Below are 14,735 nucleotides of genomic sequence, written 5' to 3'. Positions count from 1 at the left end.
TGAAAAGCAGGTTATTCCTAAATTAGCAGGACAAAGTCTTCCCTTGACTCATAAAATCCAAAGGCACCATTGGTTGAGTGCGGCTTCAGGTGGGTGTTCTCCATCCCTCCTCATCGCTCCGCAGCCCAGCCACTCTCCAGGCCCTCAGCAGGCACCTGGATTAACCCCTGGGCATTGTGCACTCATGAGCTGTCAGTGATGATGTTCTTTGGGAAGTGTCTTTAGGGCGTGGTGGGGTCACGAGCCTTTGAGTGCAGCTCAGAGCACTGAAGGAACACGTGTGCAAATGTCACGTGCTGGATACGTGACCAGACCCTGCCACTTCTTACTGCTGGCAGAGGTTTTATCACTTATGACCAATAAACGCTGGTGTTTTGACTGTAGTGGATCCCCACAGGTGCTCATGTGATCCTCCTTTACTGCCTGGTCTTTAGACTTTCATCAGGGAATGATGTGAGATCATCTGCTGAGGACAGAGGTGCGAACTGCAGGATGTCCTTAGCAGGGACTACAGAGTGTTCACTTAATGCTCGTCGCTTCATGAAATCCCAGAATGGGTTGGGTTGGAAGGGACCTTAAATCCCACCTCAACAGCTCTGTGTCCTCTCGCTCTGGCACAGCAGTTGCCACATCTGCCACTAGGGCTGTTCTTTGGACAGGGCAGGATGCTGGGAAAGGGGGAGGAGAAGCCTCCAGAAATGCAGTTTAATAAAAGCAAAGTTGAGCAGCACAGACCCTGCCTTAACCTTTTTAATTCTTTTTCCATTCCATTATTAGTGCAAATAGCAAGGCCCTCTGAGACACCACATGGGAGCTGAGCTCCGGACCTCAGCTTGCTCTCCAGGGAAATAAATCCAGCTCTTCTGCTTTACTCAGGGAGGGCTGAATGAACATCCCTCCCCCCAAGGAGGGGGAAAACCCCACTGAAAGGGGGATTTTCTCCATCTCCCCTTCCTGCTGGTCCTGCCTGACCTCTGCCATCCCTGAACCTTTCTCCAAAGGGCATCAACTATTTTTATCCCATCCGCAGGGAAACCACAGTACCTCCCACTGCCCTTAAGTCCTGCCTTAGTCCTCACACTACCAGGATGATTTATCCTGGAAAACCTGCAACTGAGGGTGCCTGAGACAAAAGAAAAGCATCCGTTCTGGCCCATGGGGACCAAATCAATGAACTCTGGAGGGCTGGGTGGACACTGGTCACCTGAGTGTCCACAACTGTCCAGGAGCTACTGACCCTGCTCCTCCAGGTTTGGTTCAGTCATCCAAAATTTGCAGTGCACCTTCTCCCTTCCTTCGGGTAATGGGATCCTTGGCTGGTACAGGTTCAAATTCTCCATTATTCAATGAGGTGACCAAGAAAAAGTTGTTGTGGGTCTTCTATTTCCTCAAATAAGACTTTACACCTTTGTGTAAAAGCTGATGAAGAGCATCTAGATAGATGAGAATTGGTCCCAAGGATAATTGGTCCCAGGACAACCCTGGTCAAAGACAACTTTTGAAACCAATATTTGCATGTTAACCATGTCCCATGGCCTAGTTTTGGCCAACCCACGGCACAGGCTAAGTAAGAATCAAATTGAGAAGGGGAATAAATATTTAGAAGAAAATTTAGGATGACACCTGGACAAAAGCATCTTTTTAAAAACTCAAGTTCAACAACAACAATCCCAAGGAAGAGATGGGAAGTGTGTTGTTTAAGCCCTGTGATACCATCCCTAAGGGATGTGCTGGAGAGAGCACTGGGATGAGCCAGGACCAGGGATGGAGACCTTCCATCCCCATGGGAACACAAACAGGTTCAAACCTGGGAAAAGTGACAGAAATAGTTCATTCTTGGGAACAGCAAATGGTTGTGTCTCACCGATGCCGTAGAGCTGTGCCTACTAAAATCCATGCAACCCATTCCCCTGGGAACCACAACTTTTGGATTGAGAAGATTAGGAGCTCTTTTGGAGAGCAGGGGGTGGGATTTGAGGAATGCTGCTCCTCCAAGGGACCTGGGGATCCCAGAGAGGAGGAGAACGCCATCACTGGGACATGATTTCGATCTGCAAAGGGCACGGCAGACAAAAGGCATCTCTTTAACAACCCTTTTCCCTCCTTGTCCCAGTGCCACTGAGCTGTGCCTCCACCTCACCCCTACGCTGCCATGGCCACGCTAGAGACGCTGCCCATCCTCAGTGACCCGGCCTACCCCAGCCCAGAGAACTTCCACGGCTTCGCCCCCCGCTATTCCCAGACCATCCCCAAGAGCGCCATGGGGAGCGTGGGCAGCGGAGTGGCCAACGACCAGGAGTTCGCCATGAAGAGCGTGGGCACTCGGACGCAGAGCAGCGGCCGGCAGACGGAGGGGCCCCGCAACGGCTACTCCACGCGGGAGATCTCCAACCGCTACTCCGGCGAGGAGAAGACCTACAAGTCGGAGAAAGTCTCCAACTCTCTCTACATCAACGGCGACCTGCGCAAGAGCGAGAAGGTGAAGATGGACATCTGCGGCAACGTGACCACCAACAACGAGAAGAACCTGCCGCCGCCTCCCCAGTACCGAGAGCCCAGTAACCCACCAAAGATTTTGCCAATCTCCGGCAAACTAGACCAGGTGAGAACCTCCTGGAGCAGCTGGGTGGCCGTGGCACATCTCTGGAAGCACAGACCAGGAGGCCTTGGGCAACAGTGCAAATGATGTTCTCGTTGTTACTTTGTACGTTTTTATGTAGAGATGATATCATTCTTATGACTTTTCAGGGGGTTATTAGTTCTGGCCCAAGAGCATGACCACAAGTCTTCCACATACAGCTCATTTAAGCCTGTATTTAAGTCACCGGCTATTCCAGCTTCCCTGAGATGTTGTGCCTACCTCCCTGAAGGATGGGGAGGGAGCTGGAGTCGGCTCCAGTTTCAGTAGGTCCAGCATTTGAGTCCCCTCTTAGTTTTGTGCCTTTTATAGGCAGTTTCCAACCACACACTGCCACCTAAAGCTGTTGCTTGAAAGAAGCCATGAGCATCTGCTCAGAATCCCAGTGCCCCTTGTGAGGGACACGGCTTGGGAACTACCCCTGTAAACATTCTCTCCCAGCCCAGCCCAGTCCTCATGGCTCATACTGGCTTCAGGGAGAAAGATCTCCCAGGCCTGGAGGAGCAGAGCCCCAGAGCCAGCGGTGTTTTGTGTAGCCTGCTGCTCTGCTCCAGTGACTTCCATAATTTGTGTCCAGCATTATTTCTGCAGCATTTGGTGGCCTTTTCTCCTGGGTTGTTAATCCAACAGCCCCTGCAGTCCATCTCAGTCTCACACTTGGTCTCCAACCTCCAACATGTTCACTGGGGCTTGTTCTGTTTCTCCTAAAAGGCATTTTCAAAACACCTTTGCTTCCTCCCATTTAATTTTCACCTAAAATCCAACCTGCAGTAGGGCAGACTCAATCCCATTTTAAGGAAAATTTTGTTTCTAATGGTGCATTGATGGGGAGAGGAATGTGCAAGGCTTTAAAATCCTTTCTAAATCCCTTGTGGCTGTGGTCCACTGTCCCCCAGCACTGCTTAGGCCCACAGAAAACACAAATTTCAAATGAAGAGCAGCTCTAGCATGTTCCTTGCCTGGTGTCACTGCTGGGGTCACAGCTCCTACCTGCTCCTGTCTGAGGATAAGCAGGACACGAGGTCCCCACAGGCACAGGTCACTGCTGGCAGCGGGGAGATGTGATGCTCCTGAGGCAAAAGGGCTGCTAATCCAAGGCTTCAATTCAGCTTTCAGCAAAAGGGCAATGCAACCTCAAGGCTAGAAATACAATCAGCCAAAATTAGAGTTATTTTGGTCAGGTCTGGTAAGCAAGGGGCAGCCCTCCTTGTAAAGAGCACTGAGAGAACCCAAGGAGTATTCTGGGCAAAAATCACGCAGGTTTGGGATACGTTAAAATGATTTCCTTTCAGCTGGGGCAAGGGAAGGCAAAGTGTTGCCCTACGAGTGACCACAGGTCCCTCATGTGCAACCCCAAATGGTCCAGGGTGTACCAAGGTGGGATAAGGAGCCAGCCCAAGCTGCATCAGCCCCACCCTGTGCCGATGTGTCTCTTTTGTGTGTTACCGAGCCTCCTGCTGTGTTTGATGCGTGGTCCTTTTTCCTTTTTGCAGAGCAATGAGCCCTTAGTTAGACCCTCAGCCTTTAAACCAGTAGTTCCTAAAAACTTCCATTCCATGCAGAACCTCTGCCCGCCGCAGAGCAACGGGATGGCAGAGAACAGAAAGAGCTTGAACCATGCCAACAGCAATAGCCCGTCCGCACCCAAGGGTGGACTCGACAAGAGCAGCCTTAACAGGACTACAAACCAAGGGGGGGGGCTCTCGGATTCGGGCCGTAACTCGCTAACGAGCCTGCCCACCTACGGGACGGGCTACAGCCAGCACGTGGGCCCCATGAGCGCCTCCACGAGCCACATCAACCGCATCGGGACCACCTACGTGGAGAAGAACATCGTGGGATACAACGGGATATCTACCTCAGACAGCGGGCGGTCCTCGAGCAAGAGCACCTCGTCCTTCAACAGACTGAACCATCTCAACGAAACGATGCCTTTCCACTCGCCCTCGACCGACGACATCATCCAGGACCTGGAGGACCGGCTGTGGGAGAAGGAGCAGGAGGTGCTCCAGATGCGGAGGAACTTGGACAAGAGCGAGGCGGCCATCTTCCAGGTGTTCGAGGAGAAGCAGAAGATCTGGGAGAGGGAGATGGAGGACCTGAGGCAGAACTATGCCAACAAGTTGCAGCAGGTCTCCAAAAAGGCGCAGCGGGCTCAGCAGGCTTTGCAGCTCCAAATCTTCAAGCTCCAGCAGGAGAAAAAAAAACTCCAGGACGACATGGGACAACTCCTCCAGCAACGAGAGGAGCTGGAGAAGAAATTTGTGGCTTTCAAGAAGGAGCAGGCTGAGTTTCTCCCGAAGATTGAAGAGACCAAGTGGGAGGTAAGAGCGTTGTTGTAACAGACCTTGAGTGAGGTTTCCATTGCGGGGTCTGGTGACCCAAAGTACCTCCCACGTGCCCTAAGTGGAGCCCACAGGTAACAGCCATGGGTTGGTGGCCTCCAGGTAACAGGTGACACTTGTCACCTCACTTGTCTGAGTTCCAGGCCTGTTGATTTCAATTAAGCTAAAATAAGCACAACCTTTTGTGCACACCCCCTGTATTGGTTAATAATTTGACTTCACAGTCACTCCAAGTCGTGACATTCAAATCCAGTTTCAGGGAACACAGGTCTTTCCACACAGGTACGTGTGCCTGCCAAAAATGGGCTTAAGTCTATTTTAATTAAATTCTTTTACTATTTGCATTTGGGCAAACCTTGAAACTGCTTTTCAGATATTTGATTTTTTTTTTAATTGAAGATATAAAAGCGACTGAGATAAAAATGATATTGACAGCCATGTCTACCTCATGCTTTCCATTGTAACACACTGTTTTCAGTTGTTAATAAGTTTATCTCTCTTAGAAAGGCAAATTCCTCTTTCTAGTTCTCCTGTTGAGTCCTACATAACTTTTTCCTACTGTTTCTATTTTTAGAACATTTTATCAAGGTCTGTTTGTATAGCCAGTGCTAACATACCTTTTTGTTTCAACTTGATCATGTGAAGAATTTTAATCCTTCCATGCACAGGCTAGAAACTTTAAATTTATTAAGAGTGCAGAGGCAAAACATAGCTGTAGAATCAAGAAGACCGTATTCTGTTAATCCTGATGGAAAGTAAATGAAGCTGGGATTAATTAGGCTCTGAAATGTGCCATTTGCAGATGTTCAGCAGAGATTATTACAGGCTTGTTGTAAAACCTCTGCAGGATAAATCCCAGAACAAGCAGACTGCATTGTCCCTCCTTTGACCAGCAGTTCTGCCCAGGTCTTTTAAGGGACCTTAAAGCCCATCCAGTTCCACATCCCTGCCATGGGCAGGGACACCTTCCACTAGACCAGGTTGCTCCAAGTCCCATCCAATGTGGCTTTGAGCACTTCCAGGGTTCTTTAGGAGTCTTTGGGAAGGAAGGCATCATAGGATGAGTAAGTAAAGTCTACTTATCTGCCTCCTGTCCAATGCTCCCAGGTCTTGGGGAGAAGCCGGGTGGTCTCTGGGTCTGAGATGTTTCTGTCTCAGACTTGCTCAAGGTCCAGATGCCATTGAGGTAAACTTTGTGGGAAAACTCCAGCTGAGAAGGTTTGGGATTGAGCACCGCGGGTTTGTGGGTGGGGGAGTAAGATGAAGGCAGGAGGGAAGCATCGCTGGTGGGGACCGCAGCACTGGGCTTGGCTGTTGGGCAGCTCCAGCTGGAAACAGCATCAGGTCCCTGAGAGCCAGGAAAAAACACAGAGGTCAGTGGCATGGTCTGGGTCCTGGTGAAGGCTGGGTCCATGAGCAGGGTTGTTTCACGGGCAGTGCAGGGGACAAGCAGCTCCTCACTGCCATCCGCCAGCCTCACGGGTGCTCTCCCCACAGGTTTGCCAGAAGGCAGGTGAGATCTCCCTGCTCAAGCAGCAGCTGAAGGACTCCCAAGCTGACGTCTCCCAGAAGCTCAACGAGATTGTGGGACTGCGGTCACAGCTCAAGGAAGGTAAGAACTTCCTACGGGAGAAAGAGGAGCAGATCCTCACCCTGAAGGACTCCTACAGCTCCAAGAGCGTCAACCTGGAGATCTGCGAGAGCGAGCTGCAGCGGAAGATGAGCGAGGTCCAGGTGCTGAGGGAAAAGCTGAACCACTGTGAGCTGGAGGTCTCCGGCCTGAAGCGGACACTTGCCAGCATGGGACCTGCGGGGCCTTTTGGCGGGGACCTCGGGGAGAAGCTGCGGGACCCGCTGGCCTGCGAGAGCGACGAGGCCAAGATGCAGCGGCAGAGCGAGGACAGCGTGAACACCCTGCGCAGGGAGGTGGAGCGGCTCCAGACGGAGCTGAAGCTGGAGCGGCAGCAGCGGGAGCAGCAGGTGATGGACTTCGAGGAGGAGCGGCGCACGTGGCAGGAGGAGAAGGAGAAAGTCATCAAGTACCAGAAGCAGCTGCAGCTGAACTACGTGGAGATGTACCAGAAGAACCAGCTCCTGGAGCACAAGGTCAACGAGATGAACACAAAGACCACCAGCCCCCCGCACACCGAGGAGAAGAAGACATGGACTCCCTCCAGACTCGAGCGAATAGAGTCCACCGAGATCTGAGGAGGGACCGAGGCGACACAACGGAATTTTTTATTGCTGTGCATGTACTACCTACTCAAGCCAGTGATCTTCCGAAGGATAATGCGCTCCCGCTGGAGCGGTGTGAGCGTGCTCCCACCAGGCTCCATCACCCTTACTCTCCACTTCTGTGCTCTGTAGGTAAAATAACTGTGGATGTGCGTTGGTTTTCTATCGATAATGCGACATCTCGTCTGGGTTTTTTCCTAGTACAGCTGGTGAGGGTCAATTGGCTCTTTTGTAATCTGCCCTGACTGTTACTTCACTAGAGGCTGCCACCCCTCTCCTACAATTCACCCTTCTTCGGTTGGTTGTTTTGGAGGGTTGCATTCAGTTTCTTTGGTTTTCCACACATTTACGTGCAGCGAAACAGTTCAAAGTGGCAGGTTTGTTGGTTTTTGGGGGTTTATTTTTTCCAGGACGTTTTTAGCCACATTGGCTAATGGAGCAAAGCTCTCGGGATCATGAGCAAACTCAAGTGTTCTGCATCAAGTATCCTGTCTAGACGGTGGTCTTAGTGAAGTCAGTGCGAGCTTGGCCACTGATTTCAGTGAAACCAGACATATCTCTACCAGACGACTCCCTCTTGCCCTGGTTGCAAGAGGTTAGGACATCCTTAAGGAGCAGGATGAGCCTGTCCTGGTAACAGAAGCCAACAAGGAATGATGTCCCAGCAGGAGCCTCTCTGGAGGCTCAGCAGAGCTTAACATATGCTGCGTTTTCACTTCCTTGTGGTTTCCTCCTGCAGTTCCACTCCTCTGCCGGGTTGTGACCAACCCCAGGAGCAGAAATACCCTCCCACCTCTGCCTTGGTCCCCTTACTCTTACTCTATACCCAAGCTGGCTACAGCAAGAAAAAAGCTTGGAAATCCAAGCTAGTTTCCCTTCCCAAGAGCCCTCTTACTTCCCAAAGTCAATGTAACCGAGGTTTGGGGAAGCCTCCAAACCCATGGGATGTTTATGCAAACTGAAGCTTTAGCAATCTGCCCCAAAAGTGGGCAATTGTGCCACCCTGTCCCCAAACGAGTGACACCTTGGTGCACTCTCTTGGTCCAGGGTCTGCTTATAAACAGCACTAGAGCCTCACTCAGGAGTTGCAGCGGAGGCACAGCAGCATCACGGCTGGATTGCAACGGTCAGCCTTCAGTAGAGCCATTCCAAACAGCGCCCACAGCCATCCCACGGGGCATCCCACACTCCAGGGATGGAGATAACGCAGGCCTAGCTCAAGAAAATACTCAGCTACTAACCCTGAGCATGAAAGAAGTCGTAAGAGGGGGAAACGCTTAAGATCACGCAAGTGCTTACACCCTGGTAGAACCATAAACCAAATCCTACGTGCACAGTCACCGAGGCAGCAAAACCCAGCATTCCGCTTGAAAACATGGGCAAAGTGAGCTTGGTCCTTCCTGTCATGGATAATTTTCTACCACGAGTCACAATAAAGAGAAGAAAAATGTCGCAAAGTGGAGTTTGCACTGACTGGGCGGTGGCCAAAGGATCAATAGGAGTGGGGATTTTGGCCCTTTGCCCGGGGGAGCAGCTAGAAGAGAAAAGTTGGAATTAGCACAGGGACGTCTTGAAATGTCCATGAGGTGACTCCAGGGAGAGTTTGACCAGATCACATTTCATGTGCATACCAAGGAAGAACCTCGAGGCAATGAGGGGCTGAAGACCTTCCAAACAAAAGCCTGCACATTTTCCATGTTCTGTCTCCCCAAAGCTCCCCTGTTCATGACCGGGTCTGACCTTCAATTTGAGAATAAATATTGTTGTGGTGAGCTCCAGACTGAGCAAAGAGTGGAGACTGCAGTTAGTCCCACCAGCCCACGTCATCAGGCAGAGCTACTGGCCAGGAGCTGGTGGTGGCTGCCAGAGATCCCTGGAGACATTGAAAATGGAGATGTGCAACAAGACCAGGGCATTTCAAGATCCCAGCTGATGGTTCCTGTCTTTTCCCACCACTTCTGCCCATGTCTTTCAACCCGGAGGAAGACATAACTCATGGAAAACACAGGGGCAGCTCAGGCTAAGCCCGTCTCCCAGAACCAGCCATAAAAGGGGGATTAGGTCAGGTCTGACTCATGATGGGGATGGGGAACAGCCTCACTGCGAATCCTGAAGATGCTCCAGCACTCTTGGACATCAGCCTGTGCACCTCACCGAGGAAGGAGTGCAGCTGCCTGCCAGTGCCACCCAGCAGCAGACTTTGCCATGCCCAGGGAGACATCTACATGGACCTGGCCAGGAAAATCCCAGAGCTTCCTCCATGTCATAATCCAGGCCTTTGAGACAAACATCCCACACTGTCAGGTTTGGAGATCTCCAATCCACCATCTCAGCTTTCTTTTCACATCAGAGAAGCCCACGTTGTCCTTCTATCCACAGCAGGTGTGTGGTGTCTGTGCCTGTGAAGATTTCTCACCTCGGAGGAGGAAAGGCCCACTCCCTCCACCTTCTTCACTGCATCACATCAATCCAGAGTTTCAATCCATATGTCAGAGACCTCGACTGTGGACATTCCCTGGATGACAGAGCCTTGCAGACACCCATTAAGACACTCTGCTGCTGCTGCTGCTGCTGGTTTTCCCTCTCTCGGGATTCTCCCAGGATCCTCCAAGCACCTGGCCGTCCTGCCAAAACCACCCCAGCTGTGCTACGGTGACAGAAAATACAGATGGTTTTGGGAGCCAAACTGCCACAAAGGATTCCTGTGCTTCAGGATTCCTCCCCACAACTGGGTGTGCTGCTCCCCATCAAGTTATCTCCCCTGTGCCAGCCTTTTGCTCAGCAAAGATGGTGCAAAATAATGGTGGGACACCTGGATTCCTGTTGTTTGTGCCCAGGTGGGAGCTCACCTGGCTCCTTCCAGATCTTAACACTTTCACAAGTTGATGAAATCTCCCATCAAAAGCTTCATTGAGGCTCTGGGGTCTTAGCCCTGGATTAGGACAGCCAAGGGGTGCCAGGCTGGCGTTTGGGTGACATATCCTGGGAATGGTCAAGGAGGCTGACAGCGTGTCTCTTGGAGGCTCAGGCAGGGCTGATGAATTGTTTCTGTCCCATGGAACTCCACCCAGAATTTGGGCTTGACCATCCCCCAGCTCTCTCCTCCACCTTGGAGCTAGCGGAATTCAGCGTGATGTCCTGGCTCATATGTCATTCTACAAGTCCTGCCCCCAAAATCCTCTCTAACTTGCCATTGGCCACCACCACAAGCTATGGCCACGAGGGTGTCAGCTCAGTTGCCCACGCATGGGGTCCACAGACATTAGAGATGCTCTGGGATGCCTGACACTTGCAGCTGGGCAATATGAGCCAAGATTTTTGAGAGAGCCAGGCCAGTGGTGGGAAGTCCTGGAGCACCTCTGGTGTCACAGGATCCCATGTACAGAGCTCAGTCATGCTCCAAGCACATCCACACAATAAACAGAGGAGAGGACACCGATCAGTTCCAGCAGCTTCCATCCATGAGGATGTGGGCTAAGCAAGCTGTCCTGGTGCCAGGGAAGGTCTTACTCTGCTGTGAGCGGGGCTGCTTTGCTCCACCACCATTCCAAGGCTGGCTGCTGCCGCTGTCCCAGCAACCCAGCTGGGCTAATTCTAGCACTCCCTTCTCACCCCCAGCATGAACACCACAACCAGGGCATGTTGTTGTGCCTCACAGAGTTCCACTCAGCTCCTGCCAGTCTGGTGGCAGCCGGTGACCCCAATCCTGCTGTCACTGGTGGTGGTCACTCACCTCCAGGTTTCCACGCTCCAGAGAGGAATGGAATTGTTGCTCTTATGCTGTTGTACAGAGAGAAGTGTACCTGGATGTAAATAAGAGCCCAGCTCTGTATGTTGATGATTAAATGGAGACAAGAAGGCTCTGTGGCTTCTGTGTTGGCGAGTGGGGCCGAGTGCTGAGTGCTGCACACAGAGTGCTCAGCACCCCGACCTGTGCCTGGCTGCAGTGGGAATCAGGGCTTCAGCACCTCCCAGGAAAGCAATCCACCTGGGATTAGCTCAGCCTGGTGTCACTCTGTCCTGCTTTGATGCTTGCTGCCTCCCTGAGCCAGGTTTGCAATTGCCCCCTGGTTAAGACTGAAGTCCCCTCTGCCCCTCTGGTATCACACCCAGACTCCATGCAGACAGTGGCTCCCAGAGGTGTCCCCCCTGAGCTCTGCCCATGGAAAGGACCATCCTGCTCCCCTCCTGCCCCTTGCAGTGGCACTTTATAGCTCGCTCAAGGCAGCGAGCTCACGAGCAACATGACCAAAGATCTCCGGAGAACACTGGGCTGCATGCTTGGAGCTGTGTCCTGGCTTTCCTGGGGAGAGATGAGGCTGGTGTGGGCTGGAAAAGGTGAATGAAAGCTAGCAGGGGGCACGATTTCCCCGTGTCCCACCTGGGAATGTTTGCAGGTCCATAAGGGCCTTTCCTGCATGAGATAGGACAGGATAGAAAGGAGTTCCTGGGTGAGGTGATCATTCCCAGTTGGTTACACCAATATCCTCCACAGCCATACCAATTAGCTCCACACATTTCCCCTGGAGAATGTGGACCAGGGGCTGTCCCTAGGAGCTGGGATGGATGCCATTCCCTTTCTTCTTGAGGAAAAGAGAGGATGCATGCCAAGCCATGCATCCTCTTGTCTTCAGGCAACTTCATGCCTCTCATCTTCAGAGCAATAGGTCTCCTCTAGTTTAGCAGCAGACATCACTACAGGGTCCAGTCAATTGTTCTGGCTCAGTGGGAATTGCCCAGGAAAATGAGCATCCTGAGAGCTGGTGGTCCTGCTGGCTGCCCCCGTGGTGTCCTCTCCCCAGCTCACCCCAGGGCATCCTCAGCACCCTCCTTATCAAGGAAACGAATTGCAAGGTGAAGGCAGAGTGTTCTTCACTTCTCCTGCTCGGGGTGCTGAAGGCATCTCCGCCCACCTTTGCTCCATGAAGGTTCCTGGACCTGGCAGGAGGCCGGTGGGAGATCTGTGCTCCTGCAGGTGGGTGTTCAGGTGGGTCTGGGCCTCGGGCAGATGCCTCTCACTGTGCCTCTGCTCCCCAGCTGTGCTCAGCCTTCTCCACACCATTCCTGGGATGGGAGAGAGCCCAACTCGCCGTTAATTTAAGCCAAACCTTCAGCTTAAGCCTTGAAACCCCTTTAAAATTCACTGATCACCAAGACCCCTTGCTAAAGATCTGTTCATGTGTTGCCTGTGCCCTGTTGCTCCTCTGCCCCAGCTCTCCAGGCTCTCCTGCCTCCTTTTAGATAATTCCCATCCCATTGGAGCAGTCAGTGCCTCTCCCAGTACTCTCCCATCTCCCATCTGGACAAGCTGGAGCTGCAGCCCGCACTGAGAATGGGTTATCCCAACCCTGCTCTCAGGAGCTTTCCAGAACACTGATCCCCTCCTCTCTGACATTCCCATGGCAGCTCCATCAGCCCTGCTTTACCTCCAAGGACAACCTGGCTTCCTGCTGAAGGACATTCCCATGGCCTGCAATCCCATGGGATCATTGCACGGCAGATTCACACCATCACCACCCAGCTCTGGGGCTCCCTGGTCCTTCCACCTTCTGGAAAATCAGGGGTCTGAGGGTCTTTGAGGTCCATAGGGACACGCAGGACCCCACAGTGTATCAAGGGGTTGGGATCACATCCAGCTTTTTCCAGGTGTTGGCTTCCCAATAGGATGTTCCATGCTGGCAGTGCAACTGCTGTCAGCACCAAGCTCCTGTATTTTCAGGATAATCCTCTTCCCTGGTTCTCCCAGTAAAGGGGATCGGGTCAGGTCTGGAGCCTGGGACCAGGCCGTGTCTCCACAGCTCTTTCACAGATCTATTTTCTCCAGCAGGAAGTCTCTGCTTTCTGTCCCAAAGCAATAGATTTTTCCAGGGAGATTTAAAAGGGACTCTTCCCAACTCTGACACCTGCAGGCAAGCCAACATTCCTGTGAATACCTTCACAGCTCCAGCCCCGGGCTCAACTCCTTCGGAAAGGGATGCGAGGTCCAGTCTGGCTCTAAATGACCACAGTGTTCTGAGCTTGGTGGCCCCGTTTATCCGGAGAGTCCAAAGCTTCCCACATCCAGCAGGCCACCAGCCTGGGTGCCCAGGAGGTGTGGCCCATCCTCTCCTGGTGCCCATCCCACGGCTGTCACTGGGTCCCTGCAGCGGGTCTTCTCCATGCGGGAGCCACTGGGGTGTCTGAGCTCACGGAGCCACGTTCGGTGACAACCAGTGGGACACTGTGGCTCTGCCATTCCTGAGAGCCAGGCTCGGAGGAGAAAGCTCCCTTTTCCCCCTTTCCTGTGACTGAAAGGAGCAGAACACGTGCGGGCAGAGCTCCAGCACCAGCGCAGGAGCGTCCCAGCACCACCCAATGCTGCACACCCGGCCAATGTGTCTATGCAGTCCCTTCCCAGGCAGCCGTGTCCCCGCAGAGCCAGGGACCGGGGCTCCTCCAAGGTGTCTTTGTTTGCACTCTCCGGGACCTGGTAATCGCTGTGAGCCCAGAGGAGCCGACCTGGCCTTGGCCTCTCTCCGGGCACCACCACGCTGGGGAGGGTTTTTCTCACCCCAAACCGATGCACGTCGCTGAGTCGTCCGTTCTCCAGCAGATCCATCGCTGTCCCCCCAAACCCCAGCTCCCCGCGGGGAGGAGGGCGGGTTGGGCGAGGCTGCTGTCCGACTTCACCAGCAATAAGAGGAGCTCCACCGGCGCCGGGCCGTGCCCCTCTGCAGGACCTCCTGCGTGAGACCCCTCGTCCCATTCCGGACCTCCCCGACTGTAAATTCAATCCCAGCCTTGTGCTTTCTTCCCTCTCGTTTCCTGACGCCTCGGTGTCTCTCTCCTTCTCTCTCTCTCTCTCCTCTCTCTCTCCTCTGACTGTGAATTCAAACCAGAAGTGTTCTGAACTCGACTCCGTTACTGTTCTGTTTCTGCGTCGACTGTTGCCGGTTCTCCGAACTGCGTCTCAACTTTGCAAAAAAAAAAAAAAGGAAAAAAGGAAAAAAAAAATCTTAAAAAAAAAAAATCTAAAAAAAAAAATAAAAAAAATTATATATATATAAAAATATATATATACTTAAAAAAAAATAATAAAAATTTAAAAAGAACTCCATAAAGTCGGGTGTCTCTCCTGTCCACGTGGTCACTCCCAATCACCGTTGTCTTGACTTGGCCTCTGGTTTAAGTGTGTTTAAAGACAAGACGTTGAACAAAAAAAGGAAAAAAAAAAAAGAAAAAAGGGAAAAAGAGGTAACACGCAGCATTCTGGGATTTTTGTACAGCAAAGGTGTATCTGTTTCAGAGGTTCTTGTTAAAACTCTACCACACTTCCCACTTCCCTGCTGGTCTGTTGTATGTTCCCTTTGGGTTACCCAGATGTGAAGAGCTACTGCCTTTGCCATTTTCTACGGTGAATATACAAATATATCTGTACAGAGGTATGTATATATATAAATAGACATGCAGATCTATATGTATACGTATCTCCAACTCTCCTCTCTCAACCTGACTGTGAAGGATTTTTATTGGGCAAA

General features: G+C 52.0%; 1 protein-coding gene across 2 annotated transcripts; it reads left to right on the top strand.

Moving 5' to 3' along the window:
• Positions 1-2,151: 2,151 nt before the first annotated feature.
• Positions 2,152-10,729, top strand: LZTS3 (leucine zipper tumor suppressor family member 3). Of its 2 annotated transcripts, none has more exons than XM_082282412.1 (3): positions 2,152-2,602; positions 4,201-4,962; positions 6,481-10,729. In XM_082282412.1, exons 1-3 carry the CDS (start codon positions 2,153-2,155, stop codon positions 7,189-7,191), a joined length of 1,923 nt encoding a protein of 640 aa, XP_082138538.1. In that variant the 5' UTR covers position 2,152; the 3' UTR covers positions 7,192-10,729. The 2 variants fall into 2 exon arrangements, with proteins under 2 accessions (XP_082138538.1, XP_082138537.1); XM_082282411.1 differs by having other exon boundaries at positions 4,132-4,962.
• Positions 10,730-14,735: the final 4,006 nt, after the last annotated feature.

This window comes from Coloeus monedula, assembly GCF_965178545.1.
Source record: "Coloeus monedula genome assembly, chromosome: 5".
Classification (NCBI taxonomy): Eukaryota; Metazoa; Chordata; class Aves; order Passeriformes; family Corvidae; genus Coloeus; species Coloeus monedula.
This window is presented reverse-complemented; position numbering and strand designations above follow the sequence as displayed.

What these genes read in the sequence shown, in the direction of transcription:
- LZTS3 (XM_082282411.1), top strand. Translation starts at nt 2,153, where the DNA reads ATGGCCACGCTAGAGACGCTGCCCATCCTCAGTGACCCGGCCTACCCC. An exon ending in TCTCCGGCAAACTAGACCAG is followed by an intron (nt 2,603 to 4,131) that starts GTGAGAACCTCC and finishes TCCTTTTTGCAG; the next exon opens with AGCAATGAGCCCTTAGTTAG. An exon ending in TTGAAGAGACCAAGTGGGAG is followed by an intron (nt 4,963 to 6,480) that starts GTAAGAGCGTTG and finishes CTCTCCCCACAG; the next exon opens with GTTTGCCAGAAGGCAGGTGA.